At 39.4% G+C, this 17,012-nt stretch overlaps 1 protein-coding gene across 1 annotated transcript in view; it reads right to left on the reverse strand.

Moving 5' to 3' along the window:
- Nucleotides 1-2,768: 2,768 nt before the first annotated feature.
- LOC131238838 (uncharacterized) overlaps nucleotides 2,769-17,012 on the reverse strand; it is a 99,398-nt gene continuing 85,154 nt past the window's right edge. The window contains exon 6 of the mRNA XM_058236435.1: nucleotides 2,769-3,086. Coding sequence (XP_058092418.1) covers nucleotides 2,769-3,086 — 318 coding nt within the window. The remainder of the gene's footprint in view (nucleotides 3,087-17,012) is intronic.

Below are 17,012 nucleotides of genomic sequence, written 5' to 3' on the forward strand. Positions count from 1 at the left end.
GTGTTTACCATGTATGGGCATCACTACTTGAATCTAAGGTACCACTTACTAATGTAAAGATCCGTTTCAACCATGGTACCACGATCCGCTAAGACTCATGAGCCGGGCATGGTGGTATGGGACATCATGGTTGAGTTGTCGGCCTGCGCTGGGGTGACGAGCATCCCTGTAGTGACCAGTGAGCAACCCAAACTTGTGAGCCAGGTATGGTGGTATGAGACACCGTGTTCGAACTGTCGCCCTACGCTGAGGTGACGAGCCTCCCCGTAGTGACCGCGAGTATAAACTTTTAAATTTGCCTATCGATTACTTTTCATTAGGGGTGATGCCCTACAACTTGCTTATCGTATGTGAATAACTAGGATTGATGACCCTAGATGGATCCTTCGGTTGGGTAAATGATACAAAGGGAGGTACCTTAGCTTCTCGAACCTGCTGTATGAATAAGTTTAATTAAGTACTCAACTAACACGACCATGCACCGCATTGCATGTGCTTTGGCGAGGAAGTTAGACTTTAGGGAGTTTGTCATGCGCAAACTTGGTTGTTGGAGTCGCTTTTAAGGGTGCTTTGTGCGAGGGCATGTATCATGCTGCACACCATCCCTGCATTAACAAGAGTAGCTAGGAAGTGATTGTTGTATTGCTTTATCATTACTGCTTGACTGAATTGATAACATGTTAACCTTTGTCTTATAGTACCACTGAGTTGATCACTCACTCTCACCTTAGGACGGTGTTTTAAAACACCAACTAGACTCTGTTGTAAACGCAGGTGATGACGGAACTTATGCGGCTGAGTTCGACTTTGTAGATGAGGAGGAGAAATTCTCCTATGTTCAACTATCAGGTGGGTCTATGTAGACCTTGTTTGATTCGACGGGATTACAAGGTTACATGGATTACTTGGACACCTACATTTTGACATTTTGTATATTTTGAAACAAACCTTGTATATATCAAGCCCTGTTACATCATCGTACTCTGGAGGCTGTGAACTGCTTACTCATTTCAATACTTATACTTCAGTCTTCCGCTTACTTAACTATATTATCTTTGGAGTATGATATGCTGTTTAAGTATAATCTCACTCATGTTTAATGCATTGATATGGACAACATCTAAACATCATTATCTATGTTGCATAAGTGATGTGCTGGATCTCGGGAGTAGAGCTTTGCTCAACCCTCGAAATCCGGGGCGTTACAGCGTCGGGTGACCATTTCACTTAAAATTCAAGCTATTAACTAAGGTACTCACACAACTCATGCGCCCAACTTGCGAGTTGAAGTTAAGTGATCCGAGGTGTCACCTTGGCTCAATGTCCATGATGGACGTCAAGCCTAGCAAACCAAATGTTAATCTATAATTTCGAGACCAATAGACTTAGAATTTGCAGTCCAGCACTATTTTGGTTAACTTGGGCATTTATGGGATATGTTAACACCCGGTTCTTCTCATGGGTGCCAACTAGCATTGGACTTGTCTAACTTTGTGACCCTACCCATTCGTGGTAAGCGGAAACATGTATTTAACTCTAATTTTCCCAAATTGTGTCATTCCTAGTATGGTTAAGGCACTTAGTTGGATTTATACAACCTACTAACAGTTTCACTCACCTACATACGGGGACTACTATATGGAGAATTTTAGAGCTCTACAAGTATGATGTCCTGAGAGAGCATTGGGTTTACATACACACACAATAATCGTTCTCTCTAACCCTTATTTTATTAAGTGCCGGAACAAAAACCCGCCTTCCTTTTGGACTATTTTTGAAAAATTAACTACTTTAAAAATATTTAAAGTAATCCGCCTATCCTTTTGTGTCGCTATCGTTTTAACTGAATGGTGTCGTATATCGTTGTGATTGCATATATTTTTAAAATTGTATTTAATAAAAGGTTAAAATGCCCTTAATTTAAAACACGTAATGTAACAGATAGAGTGGCGGTTAATGTTCAAAGTTTCCAAGCTAGGTGGGGCCCACTATGATGTTTGCAAGAAATCCACCCTGTTCACATGTTTTACCAAATCATTTTATGGCATAGCTCAAAAATAAGGCAAATCCAAAGCTTAAGTGGGTCACACAACAGAAAACATTGGAGATTGTACACCCACTGTTGAAACATTCGTGGGGTCACAAAAGCTTTAGATTAGGTTAATATTTTTCTTCTTTCAATTCATCACATGTAAATAAACTTATGAGCACTTGGATCACCTTATGAATGGTTTGAATTGCATATAAACAACGCATCCAGTCCAAAAACTTTTGAACAATAAGCAACCGCTTTCCATTGTTTCTAATCATGTGGCTCACTTGAGTTTCAGATCTACCATATTTTTGGTTGCATGTCATAACATGATCAGCCAAAATGAATTGATTAAGTGGATTTCTCCCAAACACCACGGTGGGCCCTACATACAGTAGGGTAAGCTAGGTGAGACCCACCATGGTGTTTTTGAAAAATCCACGCTGTCCATCCATTTTTCCAAGCCATTTTAGGGTATGACCCTAAAAATGAGGTACATTCAATGCTCAAGTACAAGTATTTTTCAAAAGACAAATATTTTTAAAAATAGGCAGATTTTCAAATATTGACCAAAACACAAAACTCAGGTAGCCATCTCTAAATAATTCTTTTATTATTAATAAAACATATAATATGATAAAGTGTCACGAAAGAGCACGCAATCATTCTACATTCCGTAACAGGAATTTTATTCCAAGCTATATATCATCAGTCACAGCAACTCCGATCAGGATATCTACGTAAAATCTGTAATAGATGACTTTTCTCCAAGTACAAGTGCCCTTAGGATGGTATCAGTCACTCCATTAGCTTGTGCAAGAAGGTGTCCGCTATCGGGAAGCTCATGATACTGGATCCAAGGAAGCCTCTTCGAAACATATCGTTGTAGAGCGACGGGAATGATCTTGTCTTCATACCCTTGCCATATGTGGACAGAGCCCTTGTTGTGGGGAAATGGGTTGTTTAGATCCATAGGATCGAAGCCCCATTTGCCGAGGCCAACGATCAAGTCTCGATGGAGAGATTCGTAATCGCCTTGTTGCCGGGCTTTATCCTGGGATTTTAGAAAACACAATTGAATTCAGAACTATGAATCTAGGAAATGTGGCAACACTACCATTTCTTACGAGCTGAAATGTAGCATACTCTTACGACATTCCAGATGTCCAATTTGTGGGGTCCATTTTGGTGGTAGCATAGCCAAAAAATACTACTAGAGTTGAATGTTCTTGCTGATATTTCCATTTATCATCGGCTGTTTAATTTGGACTCTTTTCTTTTATCTGTCCATTTGATGATAACCATGTTGATTGTAGGCATCGTCCAACCAGTTTGATTTTCAAGCCATAAGCCATATGCAGTGGCTCACACAATTTCGGCAGGGGGCATTGATCTAAATTTACGCTATCTGTATGGTGGATGAATCATTGCCATTCAAAAAAATTGTTGGGAAATGTACCTGAGAGAAGATCATTTGGATATCAGGAAAATCAGGATATTTGATGGATGTATGATGGATGCAAGCGATTCAATATCATATGTCCATTTTCATACCCATGTAAAAGTCAAAAGGATCAAAATCTATAGACACGAGAAATTATTGATTGGTTGCAAAATTTTCAAACTTCTAGAGTTAAAACAAGGATTGTTCACACAGATAACAAGCCCTTCAAATGAATCATGAAGGGTTTGGGGTGCAACTTTGGTCGGGCTAAACCCAAACCCGACACGCACAACCCAAACCTCCGGTAGGGTCAGTTGGGCTCACGTTGGAAATCCTCAGTCTGACTGTAGGTTGGGTTGAGGCGTTGGGCAACTCACACAATCAAAACCTGACCCTATGTTTGTACTATATATAACTTTCGCCAGGGGCAAAAAATTTCAACCATTTAGTCCTTACATTGGTTCAAAAAATAAAAAATAAAAATAAAAAAATAAAAAATAAAAATAAAAAAATAAAAAAATCCCCTTAAGGGAATTTGACCGTAAGTACTCGATGTTGGTCAAATTACTTGGAGAGGTACTGCCGTCCAGACATCCCGAGGGTGGCCGTCTGACAACTTTTATAAATTATTTCAGACAAAAATGCCCTTGTATAATTGTAAGGTCCTGGAGTGAATAAAAAGTTACCTTTTGTTTCAACCCCGAGAAGGAAAATGATTGGCTACTCCCCCACATCTAGCCAAATGGATGGTGGTCGATGCTCTGTGGGTCCCACCATGATGTATGTGTTTCATCCATGCCATCCATATATTTTTCTAGATCATTTTATGGTATGAGACCAAAAATGAGGTATATCCCAATATCAAGTGAACCATGTTACAGGAAATAGTGTTGAATGAGCATATACCATTAAAAGCTTTTTGGGGGTCATAAAAATTTTGAATCAAGCCGATCTTTGGTTTTTCCCATCCGTGTCTGTATGACCTAATCAATAGATTGGATGTCAAATAAATAGTACAGTTGGCCTTAAGTGGATTTTAATGGTGGATATCCAATCACTATTGTTTACCTATGGTGTGGTCCAGCTGAGGTTTATATACCTCTCATTTTTGCGATCAAGCCCTAAAATGATCTGTAAAAATGGATGAACAGAATGGATGAAACACATACATTATGGTTGGGCCCACAAAGCACCGAACACCAGCCCATGGCTGGTGGCAGGGGGAGTAGCCAATCCGTTTCCTCCCCCCCCCCTGAGAACGTGTGACGTGGACGGAAGCATTTATGAGCTAAGGAAGGGCCAAATGTCGCCTATATTCACCTTTTGCAGACCTTCTTCTTATTCTTTCGTTTTCCTAGAAAAGTGAAGATCCAGGGACCAATTGCCAGAGTGGGACGTTGTTTCTCCTTATCGTTTCTCTCGTTTGAAAGCCTCTTCCACTACGAGGTTGGCATTTTATTTTATTGTAACCATTTGCTAAGATAAAGGAAGATCAGAGTGGAGAAGGTGAGGGTTCTAGTTGTCACGTGAATGAAGCTTACTGTAGGGCACACCTTGATCAAACATCCACCATTGATAGTAGAAAACCACTACTTTACGTTTTCAAATCTTCCACCCTCCAAGAAATCAAACTTCGACCACTGACCATGACAACCACAACCCTTCACGTTGTCAAGCCAGTTGTTATGAATTGTGTTTGTCACGGTATATGGATCGTGGCTTCCAGTTGTTATGGATCATGATTGTCATGTTATATGGTTTGTGGTTTGCATGTTACACGGGTTGTGGTTGTCAGTTGTCATGGGTCGTGGTTGTCATGTTATTGGTCGTTGTTGTCATGGCATATGGATCGTGGTCGTCATGTTATAAGGATCGTGCTTTTCACTATCCTGTGCAAGGACCAACTTGTTTGGTCCATAACCTTGTATCGTGGTTGTCAGGTTATATGGGTCGTAGTTTTCACGGTATATGGATCGTGACTTCCATTTGCTATAGATCGTGGTTGTCATGTTATATGGGTCGTGGTTGTCACGGAATATGGATCGTGGTTGACAACCACGATCCATGCTGGATACAACAACGATCCATTGTTCATCATAATCACGACCCAACGTGTATGACAACCATGATCCATTGTGCATTTGAACCATGACCAATTGTTCATGACAATCAGGACCATTTGCTCTTCATAATTAACCACGACCCTTCGTACTGGCCTCGATGCATGACCTTACCTCTCAAATATTCCAAGGGTGGCCTTCTAACAACCTTTATAAAATATTTCGATCGAAAATGTCCCTTGTCCTTAGATCAGTAGTTGTACAGTTTCAGAGTGCAGAAGAAGTTACCTATTTTGAACAATCCCGAGAATGTGACATGGACCGAAGTCTTTTTGAGCAATGGATCGTGGTTTCATGTAGATTAGGTCGTGATTGACAACCATGATCCATTGTGGATGTAAACCACAATCTAATGTGCATGTGAACCACGATCCGATGACCGGGTCATGGTTGTCATGCAGAGTAGGTAGTGGTTCCCAACCACGATTCAATGTGGATGACAACCACGACCCATTGTTCATAATAACTTGACCCTTCTCATGGGTCGTGTTGTCATTCACATAGGTACCCCGACCTATTGTGGATGACAACCACGACCCATTATTCGTCATAACCATAGCCCTTTGAGTGGATCATGGTTATCATCTACAGTGGTCTTGGTTATAAAGAACGATTGGTCATTGTTGACTTGTTGTCATCCACAATGGGTTGTGGTTCACCAACCACGACCCATTGTGGTTGATAACCACAACCCATTCTTCATCATAACCACAACCCTTCAAGTGGATTGTGGTTGTCGTCCACAGTGGGTCGTGGTCGTCAACTATGACCCAGTGTGGATGACAACCACGATCCATAGTAGATAATAACCACGACCCTTTACAGATGACAAGCAGGATCCTTCATTTCTGACAAGCTTTACCCATTTAATTTTTTCACAGATTAAGCAATATTAGAAGAGTATGAGCCGTAGGCCTTTATTATGTTATTATGATGGAGAGAGTGTATATGACAAGGGAATATTTACTTACGATGGTGGAGACTCAAAAGGATTTGCTATGAGTAATGATATTACATATCGGCAGCTCCCAGATAAAATGCATTTGATTACGAAGACTACATCAGATTAATTCGATTTGATGATTAAAGTTGTGTATGGTGATGCACTACATGGATTCCTCCGTCCAGATAGAATCAAAGACGATGAAGATCTCGAAGCATATATATTATTCTATAGACAGACTCCTCAAACACAAATACCATTGTATGTTGAGAAAGTGAGGCGTTATCCTCTCATTGAAGATAATAGCATAGATTATACTTTACATTTGAACTTATCATCTCTTGATTTGTAGCCTTCAAGCAATGATTGGGTAGACGATGATTTCGATATACTTGGCCCTTCAAGTAATGACTGATATCACAATCGAGGACTCGACAATTGTGACACACACGTCCCTTCATGTAATGATACACATCATGATTTAGGGAATGATGGCTGTGATATACTTGGCCCATCAAGTAATGATAAATATCATAATTGAGGACTCGACGATTGCGATATATGCGGCCCTTCAAGTAGCGATCAATTTCAAAGAACAACTGACCACTGCAATCTCCAAATCCCATCTGTCAATGATGTGTCTTTTGATCCATCCATGTAGGTCAATCCACAGCCTATAAACTTAAATTTAACCATACCAGTGTATGAAGAAAATGGAGATATTCCTAGATCATTGTATACTATCTTCGCTCCATCTAATGAAGCTTTGGTCAATTCAAATCATTAAGGATATCCGGAATTGGTGGAAGATCCAATCGAAATATTTGTTGGACAAGTGGTCAAGGACAAAGGCCGATTACAACATTTTCTATGTAAATATACAATGCGCCACAATTTCCAATATAAGGTCTTAAAGTCTACCAAGCTGAGATATACGATTATGTGCATTATAGAAAATTGTAGTTGGAGGATGCATGCTTCAAAATTGGACGACACAACGATGTTCAAGATAAAGACTTACAACTCAAAGCATACATATAACATGTCATTTAAGGCGATATGCCATTCTGAGTCAACGATTGTGGAGGACGGACATGATATAGTAACCTCGAAGAGGAAGGAAGAGATCATCGCCAAGCCACCAGTTTGATAAATAGTGAATTTGGAGTTGGTCGAATGAGTTCGGGACTGGTTTGCACACCAAAAGAAATTCAATATCGAATGAGTGAGATGTACAGGGTTGAGATCAGCTACAAGAAAGCATGGAAAGGTAAAGAGATTGCAATGGAACAAGTCTTAGGATCTTACGAGGGTTCTTATAATGAGCTTCTGGCCTATTTTTAAGAGTTGAGAAATGTCAATTTAGGGACTATGATGGAGTTACAGGTGAATGAAGAAATAAATAGTTTTGAAATATGCTTTATTGCAATTGAACAGTGCATCAGAAGCCTACATTTGCATATTCAGAGAGTTTTTTGTGTTAATGCGGCACATTTGACAGGAAAGTATAAGGGTGTTCTTTTCATGGCTACTGCATTGGATAGAAATTCACATCCTCCATGTGGCATATGAGATTGGAGAATCTGAGAATAATAGTAGCTAGAGGTAGTTCCTTGGAAATTTTTTCAAAGAAATCGGGATTCTTTTAGGACTAGTTATAGTGTCAGATCATCACAAAGGGTTGGTCAGTGAAGTCCCTAACATTTTCCCCTATGCAATCCATGGATATTATGCTCATCATATTCTTGGAAATATGAAGAAGGTGTGTTCGGATGATTCTGTGAGGGAATACTTTTGGGGTACTATTAAGACATACAATACATCCACGTTTTGGGAGATGATGCGATGCATTTAAATGTTGAATCCCACAGCATATCAGTTCCTTAATGGTATAGAAAATGAAAGATGGTCATCCATTTTCTCTCCTGGCATGAGGTATAACATTGTAACCACAAACATTGTCGAAAGCATGAATGTATTATTTGTAGATGCACGAGAGTACCCCGTCACGAAACTTCTTGAATCAATAAGGAGTAAAATTCAAGACTTCTTCCTCCACCGACGAGACGAGGCCTTGGCTTGTAAGGAAATTTTGACTCCTTAGGTAGAAAAAAGATTCATCGAATTTTATCACTCGAAAGTGCGAAAGGCACAATATATTATGATTTCAGTGGATGAGTTCCAAGTGACAGCACAGGGAATGACTAATGTAGTGAAGCTAAGAGGAATGAAGTGCACGTGCGGTGAGTTTAGTTTTATGTTGTTTCCTTGTATTCATGTGATAACGGCCTGTGATAAATATCAGCTTGATATTTATAAATACTGCTCTCCATTCTACTTAAAAGAAATATATTGTAAATCATACCAAGATTCAGTTTACCTAGTGCTTGACACGACACAATGGAACATTCCAGATGAAGTGATGATTTTATGTGAGAATATGAAGCCTGTAGAAATGAGAAGATCTACTAAAAGACTGAAAAATATTCGAGTTACATCACGGGCAGAAGATAAGCCAACACCCAGATGCTTAAGATACAATTGAATAGGTCACAATCATCATCAATGCACTTTCGTTCATGCAGGCTGAGGCTGATGATGATTTACTACTTTGGTTTTTTTAATTTTTAATTTTTAATTTTTTGTGATAATGTAATGGAATCACACCAATGAGCATTTTGGCCTTGTGAATTGTAATATACTTATTGATTCACGAACCGTTGTGCATGTTAACTACGACCCAATGTGGATGATTATCATGAACCGTTGTGCATTTGAACCACGACCCAATGAGGATATCATGTACTTAACAATGGGTCATGGTTGTCATGTTATATGGGTTATGCTTTCACACAGGGTCGTGGTTGTCTACCACGATCGAATATGGTTGACAACCATGATCCATAGTGGATGATAACCACGATCCACATTGGGAATATTTTCCTACGAGGGTGGAGACTCAAGTAGGAAAAGATATCAAGTAGACCAATAAAGAGAGCCAAACACTGATTTGGTATTGAATGTTAAATGGATTGGTGTTTATAATGTTTTTTCTTATTATTATCTGTAATGGTTTGGTTACTGAGATGGGTCGTAATTTTTCATGATCATCGTAGTTCTCTTGCACTTTGGATCATGGTTGTAATGTTCTATGAGTCGTGGTTGTAAACCACGAGCCTTTTTGGATGACAACCACGTTCCATTTTTTCACATGAACCAAGATGCATTTTGGAAGTGAACAAAGATGCATTCCATCGTGGATGACAATCACGATCCATGTAACATGTAATGACCCTGGAAATTTTATGCTTATCTTTCCCTAAGTAGTTGTTTTTGGGGTAATTAGCGCTATACTCGATTGCTTGTGAAATTCGCATCAATCACTTTAAATTCGATTTGCATGACTCAAAACTTGTAGATTAGTTAGCGCTATGTTACTCTGAAATCTGGGATCCATCGCTAAATCCAGTTGTTCTGGAGAATTTTTGGAAGTTCTGGATCGGACCTAGACCGCGCGTCGAAAGTCCGATAGCGATGCTCTTAGGCTGTTGCGGTCACTATGTTGGGCTTGACCATTACTTTGAAAATCAAGTCCAGATGTTGTTCTGGGTCGATTTGATTGAGTTCGGAGTGAAGAGTGTGAGAACGGTTGGAAATTTATTAAGCTTTTATGAAATCTAAGTCGTGTCACTTGCGCGATGATTTTAAGCTATCTGACCATTGGATCCTGACCCAATTTCACCCTCTGATCAGGGAAGGTGGCCCAGGCATGTCCTTGTGCTTGTGGACCTGATCGAGATTCCTTGACCGTTGAATTGAGTGTGGTCCGCCACGGCTGATCTGAAGAGCCGGTCGATACGAAAACTCAGATTGACCTAGATCCATGGTCAGTGAGCTTAAGTCCGACCTTTCGTGGTTATATGCCCACCAGAAGTGCTTCGTTGGATCGAGAGAGGCTTGCTTTGGTTATAACCAAAGTATACCTTGTCCCTGGGGTTATTTTCATCAATTTGAGGCCTATTTATAGTCCTTAAACCCTAGCTCTCTTTTCCATACGAATTTTCTCTAACCCTAGCTTGGAAAGAGAGTGGAAAAGAGAGAGATAGTGAGAGAGATGTTGGTGAATCATCTTGGATTCTTTCCTGTTCTTCTACATCTTTGAACCTTCACTTTGAATCGTTATTCTGACGATTCTGAGTTCATCTTAGGGTAAGTTAACCTAACCCTAATCTGTGTTAGAGCTTAGAATAGTCTTGGTGTTGTTGTATCTCATTTCTATTCTTGCTTTAGGGTATTCTATCGCCGTTGACGAAGACATCTCGTCTAAATCAGTTTGGTGTTCTTTTCTGGCTTAAGGTACGGACTTTAAGTGTGTAGGTTATGGTTTTCAAGGCTTTCAATGCCAATTAATGATTTATTCTTGTTATGGATGAGATTTCACATGCCAAATGTTATGTTTATGTTGCGTTCCTGATATGCATGTGTTATATTGAGATTTGTGTATTCTATGTGTATGTATAAAGTACCATATACGTATAAAATATGCACTTGTGTTTGCCATGATTATTGGTCATGTATGTATGCTAGATGTATGTGTGACAACTCCTTGGTAAAAGGAATTGTCCAAATGCTTGTATTTCAACATATGTCATATATGTTGTATTATGTATTCTAAGTGTCTGTAGAAATGTCTGAATGATCTAAAGTGTGATATTTCAACCTAGTATGGGCGTTGAGAAGCGATTCTCAACTCTCCCACTAGTGTGTATGATTTCCTTCTTGCTAGTTACATTCCTTGTCATTTAAATTCAAGCATTACTTATGCTTACATTCATGTTAAGTTGATAATTTTCAAGTGCTTATGTACCATGATTTGAGTTGTTGTTCCTTTACTGTTCTACATTCAATATGAATATCTGTTATAGTGTAATGTGTGTGGGACTATGCATTAGTCCAGGAAATCGGTAATCTGCCTTAAGGTTGTGGCTGAGATTGCTTTCACCACAAAGGACGTAATTAGACGAACCCGAGCCATATTAGAGTTGTCGGCAGTGGTTTGGCCACGCGGAGTGTTTGCGCACTCTATGTCATTTAACCCAACGTGCACTCATGTTAGTCGAGTTCGTCAAGTAACCCGATTATCCAATGTATGTTCACCATGTATGGAAGCTACTGTTTGAATCTAGGGTACCGAACTTACTAATGAAATACTATTAACCTTGGTACCTTGATCCGCAAAGACTCATGAGCCGGACATGGTGGTATGGGACACCGTGGTCGAGCTGTCGGCCTATGCTGGGGTGACGAGCCTCCCCGTAGTGACCAGTGAGCAACTAAACTTGTGAGCCGATTATGGTTGTATGTGACACTATATTCGTGCTGTCGGCCTACATTGATTGGTGACAAGCCCTTTGTAGTGACCTCGAGCATGCCTGGATACCGCATTGAGGTGATGAGCCTTGGTGTAGTAACAAAGGTATGATAGGCATGCATTGTTTGGTGACGAGCCCTTTGCTACGACCTGAAACCATATGATCGTATGAGATGTCTAGGACTGACGACCCGAGAATGGATCACTGTTTAGATGGTGATATGGGGAAGGAATCTTAGCTTTCCAATTCTGCTGTATGAAAGGACTAATAACAACTTGGTAATCATATCCATGCACCGCATTTGCATGTGCTTTGTAGATGTGACGCACTTTGAGGTGGTGTCATGCGTAACGTAAGATGAAGACGCTGAGGGTGTACGCGTGAGGGCACACATCATTTTACATACATCCTTGCATTAACAAGAGTACTTAGGATTTGTTTAATTGTTCTGCTTTATCATTACTGCTTGATTGAGCTGATAACATGTTAACCAGTGCCTTATTGTTCCACTGAGTTAATCACTCACTCCCACGTTCTGGGGCGGTGTTAAACACCCACCAGACTCTGTCTTAGGTTCTGATGTTGCAGATGTGGATGCGACTTCTGAGGTAGAGCGGGAGATGGATGATGATGAGGCTGCTTTCTCATATATGCAGTTTTCAGACGGGTTCTAGCGAGCTCGTTCTGATGCACGGGACTCTGGGATTATTCTTGGGATTTAAATGATGTAACTTGATACTTGTAATTTTGTTAAGTAACACTTTCATACGACCTGGTTTGTGTATGTACTTCAGGGATTCACACTTGTACACATATATTTCTATAAGTCTTCCGCTTGCTTTATTCACTTATCCCTGAATTATATCTGTGTTTTGACTTAATCTATTCCATGTTTTATGCACTAATACAGACAACATACATCCATCATTAAATATGTTGCATAAGTGATGTTTTGGAACTCGGGAGCTGAGTTATGCTCGACCCCCGAATTTCAGTGCGTTACATAACATGAGAACCACGACCCATGTAGTAGGAAAACCCCAAAAAAGGGCTCACATGAACGTGAGAACCATGACCCATATAACATGATAACCACGATCCATATAACATGTTAACCACAACCCATATAACATGACAACCCGGATCCATGTAATGTGAGAACCACAACCCATGTAACATATCAACCACAGAGCATGAAAAGGGCTTTTTTGACTGAAAAATGGTAACCATGATGCATATAGCATAACAACCATGACCCATATGACATGACAACCACGAACCATTATAACTAAGAACCACGATCAATGCAACACGACAACCACGACCTGTATAACATAAAAACCATGAACCATATCAATTGGCAACCACAATCAATGCTTCACGACAACCACGACCTATATAATATGACAACCATGACCCATATATCATTACATTCAGGAACCATGTACCATGACAACCATGAGCCATACAATATTACAACCACGACCCATATATAATGACAATCACGACCCATGTAATGTGTCAACCATGAAAAGGCCAAGCTATATGTCCTAGAGGACTATGCCAAATTAAATCTTTAACAACAAAATTTAAATGAATAAAGGAAAGATGACACTTTAAACAAATCACAATACGAAAATGTAAAGCAACCTCAAAATTCAAATCTTGAGAGGTTGATACAAATGTTGTTCTAAGGACAACCTTGCACCATAAAAACCAAGGGTTTATGACAGGACAACCTTACTAGAACGGTTTAAGTATCAATATCTCAAACTGAAGAAGAATAAAATTAAAGTAAATAGCAGGAATGGAAGTCTAAACTATTACAACATTCCCCATAATGCTTGAAATATAAATATTACAACATTCACATCCACACATACATCCCACAACTTTGAATGATAAAAGATATAGCAAATAAACAAACATTCAAATCACAAGAAATAAAGAATTATAGTGGTTCACCTGTGTGTTCACCAACTGTTAAACAATAGCCACACAACTTGCTACTCCACTCTTAATATCCTCACACAGGGGATATTAACATTCACTATGAAAATAGGTTTTTCTCAGGTTCACCTAAAACCCTCACAATTGTGTCTTTCTAATGGGCTTACACAATTCAAAAACCCCCACACTCTGAGTTTTCTGGCTCTCCTCAGATAACCAAAATTTCAAAAAAACCAAAAGCATAAAAGATTTACACAAATGTAAAATACCTAAATTTCTCCTTTTGTAGCAGCCTAGAAGAACTAAGTCGGAGTAGAAGTTCGAATGTAAAAGTTCAATGTCCAATACTCACTTTGAAATGGTTCTAGGTTCTAATTGATTTTAAATTAAATCAAGTTGGGTTAGCTCTATTTGATTTTGATTTGAAGAAGTGGAATATCACAATTCCTCTTTCAAATCGGATTGGAATGTAGAAACAAAATCAAATATAAAAAGCTAACAAAAGATAATATTAAATATGCGTAATGTAGCTTAAAAAGAACGCAAACTTATCTCTTAGAGTGATGCCTTGATTTTACTTTATTTGGATATAAAACTCTGAAATTCGTGCTCTATTTATAATTACAGAAATCGCATCTACGATTGGTCCTGTGGACACTACGACTGGTCATAGGACCAACAACATTTTAAAATTTTGAGCACGATCGGATAAAACCATTCAACGACTGGTCGTAGGCACTTCATGATTGGTCGTGAGTCCTCTACGACTGGTTGTGACCTGCCCACAACTGGTTGTGAGAAACCAGAATTCATTGTCGGAGTTTGAGTTGTCGCTACAGGACTAGTCGTGAATGAGTCGGCACTGTTCACATGACCGGTCGAGTAGACTCCAGGACTGGTCGTAGCTCAACCAAAAAATTCTAAAATTTTGCAACAACTTAGGAATGGCCTTGAAATTTCTTGGACTAGTTGAGTCAGTTCTAGGACTAGTCGAACAGAGTCCACGAGTAGTCTAAGAACAGACCAAAAATATATAAAACAAGCAATTGACTTATGTATCCAAAATGACCTACCCTAAGGTCAATCTAAGGTCATTCATACCTGAGACATGAAGTATGAACATTGAACATTCTTTTCTTCAGATGATGGATGATCTTTGAAGATCATGAAGCTTTGGATCTCGACGCTTGATGAAGCTTGAAAGCTTGAACTTGTAGTTCTTGAGTTGTACTTTAGAGATCTTTGGAAGTAGTACTTTAGAGATCTTTGGAAGTAGTTCTTGAGTTGTACTTCAAAGATCTTTGGAAGCTTTAGAGAAGAGAATAATGTACTTGATCTTGCATTTCTTAAAGTAGATCATTGTACTTGATTTGAAGATTGTCCTTGAGCATGAGATGCATTTCTTTGAACATATATAACAATGTGTTACACAAGGCGCAGATTGTGGTTTTAGCATAACAAAATTTGACAATCAAAGGAGCAAATAACCATAGCACTTACAAACCATGACCCATGTAACATGTCAACCATGACACATGCGCTGAAGTTAGCGGTTATACTGAGATAGTGCGCTGAATATCGCTTCGTACGTGCATTACTAGAGTTAAGTCTCGAGCGTGATTATAGGGCTTGCCTCTGTCCGAGCCAACCTTATAATCAGAGTCCTTGTGACAGTTTAGCTATGTTGTCAATGAGCACCTACTCGGTGTCGGCAGACGAGGTGTATAATGGCTTCTTCTGGGTTCTTGGCTGATGTCAAATCTCTACAGAAGAACTTGGACAAAGTCCTATGGCTCGAGCTAATGAAAGACATTTTGTCATGACAGTTTAGCCGTGTTGTGATTGAGCACCTACTCAGAGTCGGTGGACAAGGTGTCTAATGGCTTCTTCTAGGTTCTAGGTTGACATGAAAGCTCTAGAAAAGAACTTGGACATTTTGTAACATGACAACAATGATCCATATAATATGACAACCATGATCCATATAATATGATAGCCACAATCCATATAACATGACAACCACAACCCATAACGACTGACACCATGACCTATGTAACATGAAAACCACGACCCATATGACATGAAAACCATGACCCATAACAACTGTCAACAATGACCCTTCGTCTGGGTTGTGGTTTGACAACGTGAAGGATCATGGTTGTCATTTTAAATGGTTGAGATTTGATTTTTTAGAGGGTGGAAGGTTTGAAAATGTGAAGTCGTAGTTTTCAACTATCAATGGTGGAGGTTTGATCAAGGTGTGATCTACAATAAGCTCCCTTCACTTGGCAACGAAAACCATCACCTTCTCAACTTTGATCTTCCCTTATCATAGCAAATGCCTAGAAGAAGGTCCGATAAATAGATACATCCCCCTATGGGAAAATGGTTGTTTTCCATTGGGAAATCCATTAGATACATTCCTCCTATGGGAAAACAAACATTTTCCATTGGAAAATCCATTTCCCAATGCATTCCCCATATTATGGAGAAACAGTCATTTTCCATTCGAGGCCAATACAAAGGGTCGTGGTTATGAAGAACAATTGGTCCTGGTTGTCATGGACAATGGATCGTGTTTCACATGCACAATAGATCATGGTTGTCATACACGTTGGGTCATGGTTATGATGAACAATGGACCATTGTTGTAAAATGATAACCACAATCCATATGTCGTGACAACCACGACCAATGACAACTAACAACCACGACCCATATAACATGAAAACCACAACCCATATAACATGACAACCACAATCCATAAAAATTGGAAGCCACGAACCATATTTTGTGACAACCATGACCCATGTTCAATGGGCCGTGTTCAAGGCCCAACTCTTTGGCCCACAATTTGTATCGTGGTTGTTATGTTATATAGGTCGTGGTTTTAATGTGCGATGGGTCCTAGTTGTCAGTTGTTATGAGTCATGGTTTTCATGTTATGTGGATCGTTATTGTCATGTTATATGGATCATGGTTGTCAAGTTATATGGATCTTGGTTGTTGTCATGTTATATAGATCATTGTTGTTATGTTATATGGATCTTGGTTGTTAGTCATAACGAATCATGGTTTTTATGTTAGATGGATCGTGGTTGACATGTTATACGGATCGTGTTTTCAACGGGCCATGTTCAAGGCCCAACTC

This window comes from Magnolia sinica, chromosome 3, assembly GCF_029962835.1.
Source record: "Magnolia sinica isolate HGM2019 chromosome 3, MsV1, whole genome shotgun sequence".
Classification (NCBI taxonomy): domain Eukaryota; kingdom Viridiplantae; phylum Streptophyta; class Magnoliopsida; order Magnoliales; family Magnoliaceae; genus Magnolia; species Magnolia sinica.